We start from the raw sequence: 16,244 nt of genomic DNA on the forward strand, positions 1-16,244 counted from the left end.
TAAAAATACCATCAGAATCAGTATTCTTTCTGTGGCTAGTAGTGGAGCTGAATCAATCTTTTCTCCTCTGGTTTCTCTTCCTTTAAATACAGATAAAGAGGAAGTGCAGAGGAAACGGCAGAAGCTCATGCCCAATTTCTCAGATAGTTTCGGTGGCGGCAGTGGGGCGGGAGCTGGAGGTGGAGGCATGTTCGGCAGCAGCGGTGGAGGCGGTGGTGCTGGTAGTACCGGCCCAGGTACGAACCAAGCCTGTTCTTTCACATCTGAAAGGGCAGATTTTCTTCTCCTAGATTTCCTTGTCTATGGGTTGAGTGTTGTGACATTACTGAACATGATATATTACATTACTTAAAATTTCCCAGCAAACTTTTTTCCAAAGAAATGCATGTTCATCTTATAATATGTAGATAGATTAATACCAAAAACTGTAAGAAGGAAAAAAGTCACGAAGGCCAGTTACCCAAAGGATACCTCTTAACGTTTTGGTATATTCCCCCCTCCTTTTTTTTTTTTTTTTTTTGGTACAGTTGTCTTGGTATTCTTTGGAAACACTGGAAAGGTTTCATATTATATTTGCACTATGTTGTAGATACATAAAATCCTGCCATCAAAGATTAACTATTGTTTTTTGGCAGGTACATACATTATAATACATATTTATACATTTCTCCAAGCACATGTGTGATCCTTATTTTGCATAGTGTTTTAATCCATTTACTCGTATGACCTATTTGTTATCATGATTGTGTATAGAGTCATGTATGCTGCTTTTTCCTAACGGTTTAACATAAGCATTTCCCGATGGTAATAGAAATTTTACATGAGCATCATTTTTAAGCATCATTTTAATGACTTGTAATAATTCATCAAATGAACAAACCGTAGTATAACTTACTTGAAGATTATTTCCTGTTTCTTATCTAAAATGTTTGCACTGAACTCCTCTATCCACATTGCTTTTCTTTTATTCCAGATAATTTTTGTAAATTAGATTCTCTGAAGTGAAATTACTATGTCAGAGAGTATGACAACTAACACTCACTGCTTCCCAGAGTTTTACCAGCTTGTGCTTCCAGCAGAAACGCATGAGAGTAACCAGTGGGGGCATGTTTCTCTTGAGGAACCAGTATATGTTTCTGTATTTTGTTTTGTTCAGTTTTTCCCTCCAGGGGTTACTTTACTGTCTTCTGTGTCAGCAAGTCTGAGTCTGGGTGGCAGCCACTCACCGTTACCCTCTCCCCTCCATGCAGGAGTGGGAGACTTTCTCCAGCATGAGCTCCTCCACGCTGCCCAGAGCCTGGGCTCTGCCTGGGTTGCCAAAAATGTAACCTGGCCAGAGTCGAATTCTGATCGTCCCAGGACCCCCGGTGATGTGCCTTATCACTAAGTCTCAACAGAAGGACCGTGTCGGGCACACCAAAGCCTGTTCTCACCAGAGGGAGGGACACTAACGTTTGCTGAGTTTCTTTTTATTTAAAAAATCATCATGAGGTTTCATTTGTTTTGCTTGCCATTTCAGGGTATGGCTTCCCACACTATGGATTTCCTACATATGGTGGAATTACCTTCCACCCTGGAACCACTAAATCTAATGCTGGGATGAAGCATGGTAAGTAACACTTTTCTTTTTTTTTTAGTACTGAGAAAAGAACGAAAAAAATTATTTAAAAATTAATTAAAGCCAAAAAGTTTTTTTTTTTAATCATTACTCACCACAACATTATCTTGAAAAAAAATTGATGAATGCCAGTAAATTAAGAAGATACTTCTTTTCCAAAAAATTATTTCCTGTGGAGAGTATAGATTCTATTCCTGATACTATATTTAAATTTATACATTTACTTTGTACGTGGCATGAACAGGGGAAAGAAAAGAACATTAAATAGGGATATAGAGAGACTTGACTATTCAAACATAAAAAAGTCACCAAACTTAGCTGTTTTCTCTCTTTTTTCTTAAATACTACACCTTTGAAGACACTTAGAGGTTTATAGGGATGGTCTTTTCTCATCAAATGTATCCCCCTGGGGGCTTCCCTGGTGGCACAGTGGTTAAGAATCACCTGCCAATGCAGGGGACACGGGTTCGGGCCCTGGCCCGGGAAGATCCCACAGGCCGCAGAGCAGCTAAACCCGTGCGCCACAACTACTGAGCCTGTGCTCTAGAGCCCGTGAGCCACAACTATTGAGCCCACGTGCCACGACTGCTGAAGCCCACGTGCCTAGAGCCCATGCTCCGCAACAAGAGAAGCCACCACAATGAGAAGCCCACGCACCGCAATGAGTAGCCCCTGCTCGCCACAACTAGAGAAAGCCCGTGCACAACAACGAAGACCCAGTGCAGCCAAAAATAAATAAATAAAATAAATAAATTTACAACCAAAAAAAATGTATCCCCTAATTAGCAGTTGTCACATCCTGTGTTCATACTTCTATTACATGTCCATTTTAGTGTACTCGTTGAAGAAATAATACAACAAGGTCTTCTCATGTATTTCAACACCTGTTTTACGTCAGGTGCTTTTACATGTTTTAACTGTAATCTTTATGATTCCTCTGTAAGGAAAATATTAGTATCTTCATTTTACAGACAGAGCACACCAAGGTTCAGAAATGATCATTCACTCACTGAAGGTACATATCTGTTAGTGGCAGAGCCAGGATTTGAACCAGGTCTGCCTGTAAAATCTCGGTGTTCTCATAGTAGCTGTCAGGTAGCATAGTAGGACCTGAAAGATTGTGATCAGAAACAGTGCACTGGATAGCTCCCACACCAAAGAATGTGAATTGAGATCACATCTTCACAACCTGCTTGAGCATTAGGGAAAAAAATAGCTGCTCTGTTTTCAAGAACTTTAAAAATTCCACTTCCTTGCAATTCCTAGAAGAGCTTTATTTCATTTTTCTCCTTTACAGATAAACAGAATGAGGTGTACATTTTTAGAAATGTAAAAAAAAATTTTTTTAAGGTCTTAAATAGGTTTTCATCCCAAGAAAAAAGAATTTGTAACTATATATGCTGATGGATGTTAACTGGACTTACTGTGGTGATCATTTTGCAGTGTGTACAAGGACCGAGTCATTGTACACCTGAAATTATTACAATGTTATACCTCAATTTAAAAAAAGTTTTTTGAAAGTGACTTTAAAATAGCTCCAAAACGTGTTACTTATGACCATTTTAAAAGGAATTCTAAATTGTTGTTTTTCTTTTCCCTTTGCAGTAACCCTGCCTCCTACCTTTATCTGACCTTTGCTGAAACAGTGAATTATAACTTAATTAATAGATTTCACTGAGGAAGAAAAGCTGAATTTTTGCTTTTATCTTAGGAACCATGGACACCCCATCTAAAAATGACCCTGAAGGTTACGACAAGAGTGATGACAGAGAGGCCATAAATCTCTCCAGGCAGGCAGCAGAGATCATCACCAAGCAAGATAAAGAGTCCTGCAGGCGGGGCACTGAGGCTGATCTGGCGCACTCAGGAGTAAAGGAGGAGAAGCACAGCTCCCAGGGTGAGCGAGCACACAGAGGACTGCACTGTACTGCTTGGTGAGGGCGTGGGTCAGTTCTAGGTGGACAACCTGTTTCCAGAAGACAGGTTTATTTTCTGTTGACCTCAAGGCGATACATCAACATCTAGTTCAGCGTGCTCTTCAGAGCCCTGTGTGCCTTTTGAAAAGCATGTGCCAGGTTATTTTATTCACACTGGGATTTCCACTCTCCCAGTGTTATCTTTGAATATAAAGTGCATAAATTTACATATGCTTCTCCAGTCATCGTCATGCAGTTTTAGGGTATCACGAGAGAGAACCTAAATCATTTCCACCACAGATAAGAGAGAGCAGTTTGCATAACTTTGACAGTCTCCCTTCTCTCGACTGTCATACTGACGTGGAATTTCGCCTGAAAATAAGGACTTTTCCCTTTATCCTGATGCCTCCTTTGACGAATTAGGATTAGGAGGGACAGTGCATATTTGGAACCAGAACCCATTAGAGTATGTGTCATGGGTCTAGGTCATCCTAGATTATGCCTGGAAGACTTTTTCTGTAAGAGAAAGATAGTAAATATGTAGAGTTGTGGGCTACGCATGGTTTCTATTGCATATTCTTTTTTTAACACCCTTCAAAAATGTACAAACCATGCTTAGCTAGGGGGCCGTATAAAAACAGGCCACACACAGGATTTGACCTGCAAGCCACAGTTTTCCTCCCGTTGACCTTCAGGAAGCAAAGTTTACAAAAACACCAATGGCTCTCGGAGAGTCTGTATCTCTACGGCAGAGACTGATTTTTGACACTTTTTGCCTAACAAGAGAGTCGTTCAAGACTCCCATGAAGGATTATTTCACCGAGAGATTATTTACAATTGTGGCAAAACCCAGTTAACATTATTTGGAGATTGATTGTTCCCCTTAAGATAACAGAAACTTCTGAATTTCTTTTCCCCGAACAAACTGTAGACAGATTTTTTTGAGGTCAGCCTCTATATTTGTCAGTGAGCCAATGTCCAGCTGTGCTTTTTCTAGTGAACACAACCCAGAAGCCCCAAAAGGAGCATTTTCCACTAAGTCGATGTGTCTCAGGGTATCAGAACACTGATGCCGACAGTCTTGGCCTCAAGCATGGCATTCCTGTAGAGCAGGTATAGTGAAACTCAACTGTGATTGCGATCCACTGCCTTGCAGATAACCTCTTTCTGGAGAAGGCTGTGCAGCTTGCCAAGCAGCATGCCAATGCCCTTTTTGACTACGCAGTGACAGGAGATGTGAAGATGCTGCTGGCTGTCCAGCGCCATCTCACTGCAGTGCAGGACGAGAATGGGGACAGGTAAGTCAGGACTTTTGCAAACAAGGGTTGTTTTAAAGGGGCGAAGAGAGAAAAGCATTGTATGCACGCTGGCTAGAAATGAGAAGAATTGATCAAAGTTATTGGGTCCTGCAACTGAAACACCCTCTCAAGGAAAATAATGTGTCAATAAGGTTGAGTGGCACAGTGGCACAGTCTCCTTCTCCTGTCCTGTGGCTCTCACCACTTGGGCTCTAAAATAGCCAGGATACTCATCTAAGAGTACAGCACTCTGGGCGAGAAAACTAAGATGGGTGTGGGGAATGGTACTTTTTTTTTTTTTTAACATCTTTATTGGAGTATAATTGCTTTACAATGGTGTGTTAGTTTCTGCTGTATAACTAAGTGAATCAGTTATGCATATACATATATCCCCATATCCCCTCCCTCTTGCGTCTCCCTCCCTCCCACCCTCCCTATCCCACCCCTCTAGGTGGTCACACAGCACCGAGCTGACCTCCCTGTGCTATGCGGCTGCTTCCCACTAGCTATCTATTTTACATTTGGTAGTGTATATAGGGAATGGTACTTTTTGAAAAGCCCTGCTTGATTTGTTGGAATACGATTTAGAATCATATTTAATAAACAAGCACTTGTTTATTGGAATAGGAATATTTGCTTTATCTATTCGAATAATATAATAAAATTTGGTCTTACCAAATCCCTAAAGCGCTTGTTATCCCCGCTGCATATTTGTCATAATAATATTCTCAAGGAAAAGCCCACTAGAGACAGCACAACAGCGGCAACAAAATCGTTAGGAGGCCGTTGTCATGCTCTCCCAGTTACTGGTTCCTCTTCTACTGCCTCTGTTGAGGGTCACCAGGCTGTGACGGAATCAGACTCTTGTGACTGCCCTAACCCGCATTGTGTGGGAGTCTAACATTCCAAGCACCGTGCTTCCCATTCCTGCTGTTACTGAGCTTGTATTTGCAAAGACACCTGGCTTCTTTCTAAAACGGTTCTCCTAGTCCTTTCATTGAGACTTCTAAAAGGATCTCAAAAGCCTATAAAAATAACGAGTGACAGCAGCCCTCAAATCCAAGTCAAGTGCTTTATCTAAAACCTTCCCAAAATAGTGTCAGCAATGAGAAATCCTTCTCTGTGGAAGAGCTCTCGGGCGCCGTGTTTTAAACCTCAGTTTAAACACTGAACCAAATGCTTTAGGAAAGTGCCAGCCTCAGGGCTTCAGACAGAGACCTTTGTTCTCATTCCTTGCAGCTTAACCAAGGATGTGGTGTAACCACTGGCCTTGTTAATACAGTATGAGAGGAACCGGTACAGCCTTCTTTGTGTCAAGTCATGAACAGCAGAATGTTTTTTACAGGGTTAAATAATCCATTTAGCATTCAGTAGCATATAACCACAAGAGAAAGCAGTTAACCAAGACAGGACAGTAGCATTTCAGGTGACTTTTCTAGGGACCTGCTGATGGGCCTAAGAAAGACGAGCATAGGTAAGTTAGAAAGGGACTGCTGGTGTTCGAAGGGAGGATTGTGGAAAGGGACACAGGCACATGCATTCAGGTGAGGGCACTGAGGGGAAGGTATAGATGTGTGTAAGGGCCTGGATGCATGTGGAAAGGCTGGGGAGCTGGCTTTCCCTGCCCAAGCAGGAGATGAACCCTTAGAGTCCCCGCCCTGGACCCCAAACATACTCACGCAAGCAGGCCTGCGGGGCTTGTCGCAGCTGGAGGCCAGAGGGGTGAGACCTGGGGAGACCAAAGAGGAGTCCTCGTAGGAATATAGACAAGGGATAGCTTTTGGCCTTCACAGCTCAGTCCCTTGTTTTCACTGAGTTTATCATACTCAGCTAATAATCTGAATCCTGTGGCCGTTAGTCATCACAGAAAATACAATGAAGAAAAAAAATAATAAAAGCTTCTGGTACTGGGGAAATTCCCATGAGGGTGTGAAAATCTATGGGGGAGGGGGAATGTTCTTCTGCTACAAAATGCTGAGCTGCACATGGAAATTTTTAGGCAGTTTTTGAAGTACGACCTTTTTCTTGGTATATGTGCATCATGTCTGCGTCAGACTTTGGGCCCTTTTCAGCAGTCTTCTTCCAGCCCTACGGTTCAAAAGACAGTACTGAAGCCCTGAAATCATTCATTTAAAAAATCTCTCAAATAACGAAGTCACAGTTTAGTTTTTCAGGCTCTCCTGAGTCAATGTTAATCCCAAGTAATATACACTTGCTATTACCAAGAAGGTGGCCTGAATAAAATGACACCTAATGTCTTTAGAGAAAATCCAGCCTGTGCCTCAAATCCCGTATGTACTGCCTCCCTGGGATCCTCAGAGTGCTCTGCATCATAACCTGTCCATACTTTGGAGGGTTCATCCTCCTACATGTGCGTCTGCGACTCTACAGAGCAGTGCCCATGTGCCCCTGCAGCAGGAGAGCTTAAGGGATTAAGAGATGGCTTTGGGGCAAGACAGTCCTGGACTTAATATACGACCTGGATTGAGTTCTGTTATACCCGTAAGTCTCACTTTCATCACCTGAAGAATAAGGATAATATCACCTACCTCATAAGATGGTTGGGATTAGACAGATGATGTATGTCGAGGGCTCGGTGTGGTCTGGTATTAGAAGCTCTAAACAAATAGTAGCCACTTTTTATTGTGGAGTCGTTTCCAATTAATTTTAAGTTTTCTTAACAATTAAAAAAATGTGTTCCTAGGAGTGATGATTGGCACCTGCCAATATTTTCAGCCTCATTAGTGTTCGCCCTGAGTTTGTTCAGTCATCCTTATTTTAGTGCCTAAACTGTGCGCCAGGGCTATAAGACTGACCCAGAGGGAACCAGCCTCTGAGAGGATCACAGGCCAGAGAGGAAGAGGTACAGAAAACTGCAGTCGCTCAACCAAGCAGTAAACTTGAGGGGAGACAGCTTGCTCTGCCTAGGAAGTTGAGGAAGTCTTCTCCAAGGATGTAAGGTTTGCACTGGCATATGAAGGATAAAGAGGTGCCGTTGAGGCAGAGAAGAGGAGCAAGACCATTCCAGGCAGAGGGACTAACTCGGTGGAGAGATGCAGTTACATTGTTCCTTCAGAAGTTTGCGTCTAGAGTCTTCTCCCAATAGTTAAGAGCCTGACTCCGTTCTCCCCTCTTGGGATCTAGGAAGATCTTAAAAAGCCACCACACTGTATTCGGGAGGAGGTGGCAGAGCTACGTGAGATATCTACACTCTTCTGAACAGATCCTAGTGCAGCCATTTTACACACGTCACCTGTGTGTCGGGGTAAGTCAGGGAAAAGTCAGAGGAGAAAGTGCAAGGCACAGAGGCAGAGCTGGGATTTGAACATAGGTTCTCTGTCTCGAAGCTCGGGTTCCTTTACACCTCAAGGGTCCAAACTGAATGCCCCCAGAGACCAGAGAGCAGGCAGGTACTGGAAATGAGTAGGCAGTAAAGCCTCCCCACCTTGGATACAAGATGTTTCATAGATTCGAGACACTTGGGGGCCAAAGAAAACTAGGTATGAGAGCCAGATACAGTCTGCGAGTCTAATCCTACCTTGGGAATCTTTTTTTTTTTTTTCCATGAACAGTCTAGTTGATTATTGCCACTATATTTTTGTTCCAGTGTCTTACACTTAGCAATCATCCACCTTCATGCTCAGCTTGTGAGAGATCTGCTAGAAGTCACATCTGGCTTGATTTCTGAAGAAATTATCAACATGAGAAATGATCTCTACCAGGTAAGCAGAAATATCAAGGAGACAACTGTATAAAAATCCATCGTTTGTACGTGCGTGCGTGCGCACGTGTGTTTCTTAACAGTAGCATATAACGTTAACAGTTAATAAAACAAAATGTCTCTGAAGGTAATATCTTAAAAGCCCATTACATGGGAATGTTCTTTTATGAATTAGGATCCTTTGATCTGTGGGTGTAATAGCAATCACCCCACAATGAAATTCAGCATCCTGCTGGGGGACTGCAAACTTTAAACTTCAGAAATCTGCCAAAGCAGTCGATCCAGCATAGAATAAATATGTCACATCTGTCAAGAAAAAATGCAATTGAAAAAAAGTTAAGTTTGAAAAGCTAGTGATTTACAAGAATTTTGAAGTCTGCTAAACATGTTGACAGCATCTAGATTAAATGCGTATCAAATGAAGGGTGCTGAATCAGAATACAGAGAGGTAAAAGCGTTGTTTGAGAAGGAAAAAGTGTCTTTCAGAAACAGAAAGCTCAAGGTGAAGAAAACAGGGGACACCAAAGGGATTTGCCCAAATCAGGTTTACATAGAAATTAGGTGGGTTCAAAAGCAGCTTGAGGACCTCTGTTACAGAGGTCTTCAAATATTTCAGATAGGGGAGTTGACTGGAGACTCAGGCTGCCTGTTGGGCACATGCAGATTTCAGGTGAGGAAAGGAGATTAAAACTGTTGGACAGAACCAAAGCCTGGATGCTGGGTGTAGGGAGCCGGCAGACCTGGGCCAACCTGTCTGGCTAAGGGACCAAACAAGCAGGACGTACGTGAGCAGGGTTCCGCTCTCCAGAGCTACTCCCTCCTCCCTCCCGGGGCACTCTCTCTTCCTGCTGCCTTTCCCCGGCCCTGTCAGTCTTCTCTACAGCCTCCTGGTCTTGCCGCCTTCTCAGCTTTCCTGTTTTCTCCTTCCCTTCACACGAACCAGAGTGACTTCCCAAACTTCCTTGGCCTCTGTGGTGTGCTCGGATGCCTGATTCAAGCACATCCCTTACTCTAAAAATACAGACAACCATCATGCATAATTATGTACACAGTAAAGGTGTCTGTTCCAGTTCTCAATTTTTTTTAAAGCAGGTGATGTGAATCATTTTTATTTCCTCAAAGCAGAAGTCCTGAAGTGTTTACATGTATCTCTCGATAGATTTTTATCTGTGGACAGGTGTTTCCCGATAAGGGAAAGTAATGGATGTAAGGCGTTAGGCTTCTTCTTTGGCTGTTATGCTTAAGGTCAAAGGAAAAATGAAGTTGGGGATTCTTCGCTGACTCATAAAATAACTAGGATGAGGTCTAATTTTAGATATATATTTAAAGGATAGCTTCTTCAGATTTTCATACCATTTTGGGTGTTGCTGGTATTTGGAAAGTCATTTGGCCCTTAGAGCTTGCTTCTCGCAGGCTTTTGGACTGATTGTCCCTTTTCACCATCCCAAGTGTACAAATAAAACTAGAAATGGGATGTTGTCACTTCTCAGTCCTCCTTTCGAAGGCAGCTTAACTTCACTGCCTGGAGGTCAGATTGAAGGAATTGCTTGTTTTTCTGTTTATAAATAGGACCTGCAAAGGACACCGCACAACAGGATATTAGTAGTTGTGATGTATTATGTGCCAGACTCCTTACTGTATCATTTGGGTACATATATTGAGACTCTCCAGTGTGCTGGAGACAAAAACTCTCAAACCACCACCTTTGACACTTGTGTGCCTTCTGATTTGGGGAGTCTCAGGAGAATGCAGGTCCGTTTTCCCCACCTTACATTGTTCTCACTGATGGGCAAGGATTCGGGATCCCCCTGGTTTGCCTTTTAGGTCTTAACACACACACCCAATGGCAACTTTTATTTGAGAACTAGAAACCCACTAAGATTTAGACTTTCATTTATCTGTTGTAAAGGTTTCCTCTTAGCTATTCGTGATGGGAAATTAGTTCCCTAAGTAATTTGGATTATTTGGCAATTGTCTTAAACATTTCTCCCAGAATACCTTTCACTAATCTTAGTACATTTCTGTGGCCATCTGTCACGATCAAATCTCTCTGCCACCCACCCTCTAGAGAAAGACACACTCAAAATAATCCAAGTGCATAGGGTTAAGATTTTTCTGAAAATACTTCTGAAACCTGTTCCCTTTAAACCCTCTTTTCCTCTCCCATTTCCCTCCGCACAACATAAACAACAACTCCAGTGTGTGTGATATCAACTGTTTTATTTGCATATGTTCCTGTAAAACATTAGTGGGGTTTTTATGCATGTATTGTTTAATGTTTCTAATTATTATAAATATGTGTTCGTAGTTTTTAAAATAGTACATAAGGATATACATTAGAGAATCAAGGTTACCCTCCCTGGCAGCATATACGTCTCCCAGCCCCACTCCCAAATATAACTATTGTGTTTATAAGTATTTTCCCAGGTATTGGTTACATAAAAAATATATATAACTTTAAATAGATATTTTAGTATATCCTTACACAGAGTCCACATTATATTATACATACTGCTCCTGATTTGCATAAACCTTTTTCTTAAATTTTAAATACAATTATAGATTCATAGGTGGTTACCAAAAAAAAAAAAAAAGTGTACCAGGAGTCCCATGTACCCTTCACCCAGTTTCCCCAGTGGTAACTTCTTGCATAACTCTTGTCCAGTATCAAAGCCAGGAAACTGACCTTGATAGAATCCACAGATCTCATTTGGGTTTCATCAGTTTTACATGCACTCATTTGTGTGTGGCCATATAGTTCTTCATGCACATATTTTTTAATTGCATAAGTGGCTTTGTGCTACATGTCACTATATTTCTGCCTTCACTGCTTATGCGATTTATCCACGCACCTGTGTGTACAGCTAGTTCCTTGTTTCTACTCCTGAAGAGGATCCCATAGTTTACATCTTCCACCTGTTATGTACCTGTTCCCCAACAGTGGACACTGAACCAGCTTCTCTCTTCCTACCTGCACAGACAGTACTTCAGTGAAGAGTCTCACCCATGTGCCCTTGTAGATTTGTGTCAGATACACAGACAGGAGTGGGATTGCTGGGGCATTTGTGTACTTGGCTCTGCAGACTGTCTGCATAAGTCCGTATGCCAGCAGGCATGTCATGAAAAGTTCCTGGATTCCTACGTTGTGTAATTGCTTAAGATATAATCCCGGGGTTTAAGATCTAAAGCCTAAAATGTCATAGAAAACCTTCATGGGATCATAGGAAAAAAGACTTTAAAAAATTTTTTTTACTCATGGTAAGAGATTTTGTATGATATGAAACTTATATTGAAACTACAGATAATTTTAAATCTCTGAATGGTATCATGTGATTTCAGATCTTTTTTCCAGTATCATTCTCTTTCCTTTTCCCATCTCCCCAAATAACATATCTGATTATAAACAGCTTTTATTTACTTATTTATTTTTTGAGAGGAAGGCTCTTGGCTATAATGTCTAAAGTTCTGAGGACATGATTCATTTCAAGCCAGGATGTAGTTCTAAGGGATGAAAAAAATAAGGGTGAGAGTGGAAATTTAGAAAAAAAATCCATTTCTGTTATATTAAATTATCACTGTAGCAGCTTCCCTGGTGGTGCAGTGGTTAAGAATTCGCCTGCCAATGCAGGGGACACAGGTTCGATCCCTGGTCTGGGAAGATCCCACACGCCGCGGAGCAACTAAGCCCGTGCGCCACAACTACGAGCCTAAGCTCTAGAGCCCGCGAGCCACAACTACTGGAGCCCGCGCACCTAGAGCCCATGCTCTGCAACAAGAGAAGCCACTGCAATGAGAAGCCCGCGCGCCGCAACAAAGAGTAGACCCCACTCGCCGCAACTAAAGAAAGCCTGCACGCAGCAACAAAGCCCAACACAGCCAAAAATTAATTAATTAATTATAAAAAAAATAATCACTGTAATGAGACTTAGGCAGCGCAAGCATCTTTCATCCTGTTTACATGTGCCATGCCCCGGCCAGGATGTTGGTGGCCCACCTGTTGTCACTGCTACAGCCACTAACTGGCTTACTGAGAAGGAAAGTTTAGGCAAATTGTCACTAGACAGGCTGGATTTCACAGGCTTCTGTGAAATAGACTGACTTGTATAAAAATACATTGCTGTTCTGTGTCAGTGGCCTCAGTTCTTTGAAAGATACTTCCATGATTGTGTCTGTCTTAACTGATTCTGAAAACACTTAGTTTGCAAAACATCTCATTTGCATTCACTGAGGTACTGCCTCGTGGGCAGGGTAATCAAATGGACTGTTTACACACTTATTAGGTGTCAGCAACTCAGCTTGTCTGTCCATCTGAGCCCTCTTAGTGAGAGGTAGTTCTCTGGTCCTAGTATGCCTTTGAGAATCCTCTAAAATGGGGGTGACAGAGTTCTATCGATTGGTCTCATGGAGTCAGTCCACGGAACAGCAGTTTTTAATTTAGCACATTTTTTTTCCACGTCAGTATAGAATGACAGCACCTTTGTTAATTGGTTTCTATCGGGCAGTTTATTTAAACTTCAGTAAAACCATAGCCTTGATTTGATTTGTTAACATATGATTTTTCAGCTGAAGGTAGACTCCTAGAAATTCAAGAAAACTAAATTTACTAATAGATGAGTTAACATATCAACAATCGCTTGGCTGTAGTGAGAAACAAGAAAGCTATTAAGAATTGTAAATATAAAAAATAATCTTGATAATTGAACGACTAAAGTTAGTCCAGTAAATATATTGGATTGGCCAAAAGGTTCGTTCGGTTTTTTCCGTAAGACGGCTCTCACAGCACTTGGTTGTCTCTAGCTTCATTCAAAACAATTTTGTTAGATTGTATGTGACAGCTGTCATATCAGCATGCATTTAAAAAAAGACTTATCAAAATTGGTGATTTTTTTGTGTAGCCATTTTAATATTGAAGATGGAAAGAAAACATTTTCGGCCTGTTATGCTTTATTATTTCAAGAAAGGTAAAAATGCAACTGAAACACAAGAAAAGATTTGTGCAGTGTATGGAGAAGGTGCTGTGACTGACTGAACGTGTCAGAAGTGGTTTGCGAAGTTTCGTGCTGGAGATTTCTCACTGGACGATGCCCCATGGTCAGGTACACCAGTTGAAGTTGATAGCGATCAAGTCGAGACTTTAATTGAGAACGATCACCGTATACCACTAGGAGATAGCTGACATACTCAAAATATCCAAATCAGGCTTTGAAAATCATGTGCACCAGCTTGGTTATGTCAATCACTTTGATGTTTCGGTTCCATGTTAAGCGGGGAAAAAACCTTCTTGACCCTATTTCTGCATGCGATTCTCTACTTAAACGTAACAAAAACGTTCCATTTTTAAAACAAATTGTGACAGGTGATGAAAAGTGGATACTGTACAATAATGTGGAATGGAAGAGATCGTGGGGCAAGTGAAATGAACACCACCAACCACACCAAAGGCCAGTCTTCATCCAGAGAAGGTGATGTTGTGTATATGGTGAAATTGGAAGGGAGTCCTCTGTTACGAGCTCCTTCTGGAAAACCAAACGATTAATTCCAACAAGTACTGCTCCCAATTAGACCAACTGAAAGCAGCACTCGACTAAAAGCGTCCAGAATTAGTCAACAGAAAACGCATAATCTTCCATCAGGATAACGCAAGACCGCATGTTTCTTTGATGACCAGGCAAAAACTGTTACAGCATGGCCGGGAAGTTCTGATTCATCCGCCGTCTTCACCAGACATTACACCTTCAGATTTCATTTCGGTCTTTACAAAATTCTCTTAATGGAAGAAATTTCAGTTACCTGGAAGACTGTAAAAGGCACCTGGAACAGTTCTTTGTGCAAAAAGATAAAAAAGTTTTGGGAAGATAGGGTTTCCCTGGTGGTGCAGTGGTTGAGAGTCCGCCTGCCGATGCAGGGGACACAGGTTCGCACCCCGGTCCGGGAAGATCCCGCATGCCGCGGAGCGGCTGGGCCTGTGAGCCATGGCCGCTGAGCCTGCGCGTCCGGAGCCTGTGCTCCGCAACGGGAGAGGCCACAACAGTGAGAGGCCCGCGTACCGCAAAAAAAAAAAAAAAAGTTTTGGGAAGATGAAATTATGAAGTTGCCTGAAAAATGGCAGAAGGTAGTGGAACAAAAGGGTGAATACATTGTTCAATAAAGTTCTTGGCGAAAATGAAAAATGTGTCTTTTGTTTTTACTTTAAAAACCAAAGGCACTTTTTTGGCCATCCCAATACTTCATTAGCATATGATGTGGAACAGAGAGTAACTCATTTGCAAAGGTGAGAAGTTAATCTGGGAATGAGAAATGGTCCCTCAGTATCACTCCACCTATTGCAGTCACAGCTCATAAGCCTGTGGGTTACAAGTATGCCGCTGACCAGTGTCATCTCCTGCCTGTTCTCGCCAGACACCCTTGCACTTGGCAGTGATCACCAGGCAGGAGGCTGTGGTGGAGGACTTGCTGAGGGCCGGGGCCGACCTCACCCTTCTGGACCGCTCGGGTAACTCTGCTTTGCACCTGGCTGCCAAAGGAGGACACGATGAAATTCTCAGCATTTTACTCAAGCACAAGAAGGCAGCACAACTTATCAACCACCCCAACGGGGAAGGTAAGAGACGGTGTAACCCTCTCTGTCTGCTTTCTACACAAAAAGTAGCTCTCTGGTAAATGTGTGTTATTTGATTGGCACCCCAAAGTGCTTTCCTCAATCACTTAGAATTCATCATCTCTTATGGAAATTTCCATTGCTGGCTGTAGCTAATTCCTTTAAAGATGATTTGGAATAGTCAGCCAGTAGGAGGAAAAAGCAAAGGCCTGAGCAAACACCAGTCTTGGTATGTAGAAAGCATTCGTTATTCGGAGAATGCTTATATGCGCTCAGTGTCTCCTGAGAACGTGAAAGGAGTCTGGGTTTACATGCAGAACAACTGACTTACAGCACCTGTAAAGACTGTCTGAAGGAGAGATTCTGTCGGCACTCGACATGCTGACCCCCGACAGCCTTCCCTCCCTGTGACCGTGCCTGTGCTTGGGCTGCAGGTCTGAACGCCATTCACGAGGCCATGATGAGCAACAGCCTGCCGTGTCTGCTGCTGCTCGTGGGCGCAGGGGCTGACGTCAACGCTCAGGAGCGGAAGTCGGGGCGCACGGCGCTGCATCTGGCCGTGGAGCACGACAACATCTCCTTGGCTGGCTGCCTGCTCCTGGAGGTGAAGGATGCGCTTACCTGCCTTTGCATTCAATTCCCAAAGGGGATTGGGGGAAATCTTTTCGAAGAATGATGTCGCGAACAGGTTATCTCCCTACATTCTGCTCCACCTTTGTAACATCTACTCTATCTACTCGACGCTTCAGAATAGGAGCTCAGGCTCTCCCGGCATCCCTTGCCTGGTTATTTCTAACTGGGGATTTCTTCAATGGCAGAGCCTGCCCAAAATAGCAACAGGGCTGGTAATATGACCCGGGGAGCCATGCAGACAGGGGGAGGCGGGGAAAAAAGGGCGAGAGAACCTTGGACTAACCCTTTTCTGTGTGGGGGGATTTTAGGGTGATGCCCATGTAGACAGCACCACCTATGATGGAACTACACCCCTGCACATAGCAGCTGGGAGAGGGTCCACGAGGCTGGCAGCTCTTCTCAAGGCAGCAGGTAAGGGAGCCTGGCGGTCGGTGATGGAAAATGTCATCAGGAATGCAAA

General features: G+C 42.8%; 1 protein-coding gene across 3 annotated transcripts in view; it reads left to right on the top strand.

Moving 5' to 3' along the window:
• The window catches only part of NFKB1 (nuclear factor kappa B subunit 1), a 121,291-nt gene that overhangs the window by 96,189 nt on the left and 8,858 nt on the right, over nt 1-16,244 (top strand). For all 3 annotated transcript variants that reach the window (XM_029234653.1, XM_029234654.1, XM_029234655.1), the window contains 8 exons: nt 93-236; nt 1,520-1,609; nt 3,330-3,515; nt 4,691-4,832; nt 8,440-8,554; nt 14,953-15,154; nt 15,586-15,755; nt 16,093-16,195. In XM_029234653.1, the coding sequence (XP_029090486.1) occupies nt 93-236; nt 1,520-1,609; nt 3,330-3,515; nt 4,691-4,832; nt 8,440-8,554; nt 14,953-15,154; nt 15,586-15,755; nt 16,093-16,195 (1,152 nt within the window). The remainder of the gene's footprint in view (nt 1-92; nt 237-1,519; nt 1,610-3,329; nt 3,516-4,690; nt 4,833-8,439; nt 8,555-14,952; nt 15,155-15,585; nt 15,756-16,092; nt 16,196-16,244) is intronic.

Source organism: Monodon monoceros, unplaced genomic scaffold (genome assembly GCF_005190385.1).
Source record: "Monodon monoceros isolate NGI ecotype Baffin Bay Population unplaced genomic scaffold, NGI_Narwhal_1 Super_Scaffold_20, whole genome shotgun sequence".
Lineage (NCBI taxonomy): Eukaryota > Metazoa > Chordata > Mammalia > Artiodactyla > Monodontidae > Monodon > Monodon monoceros.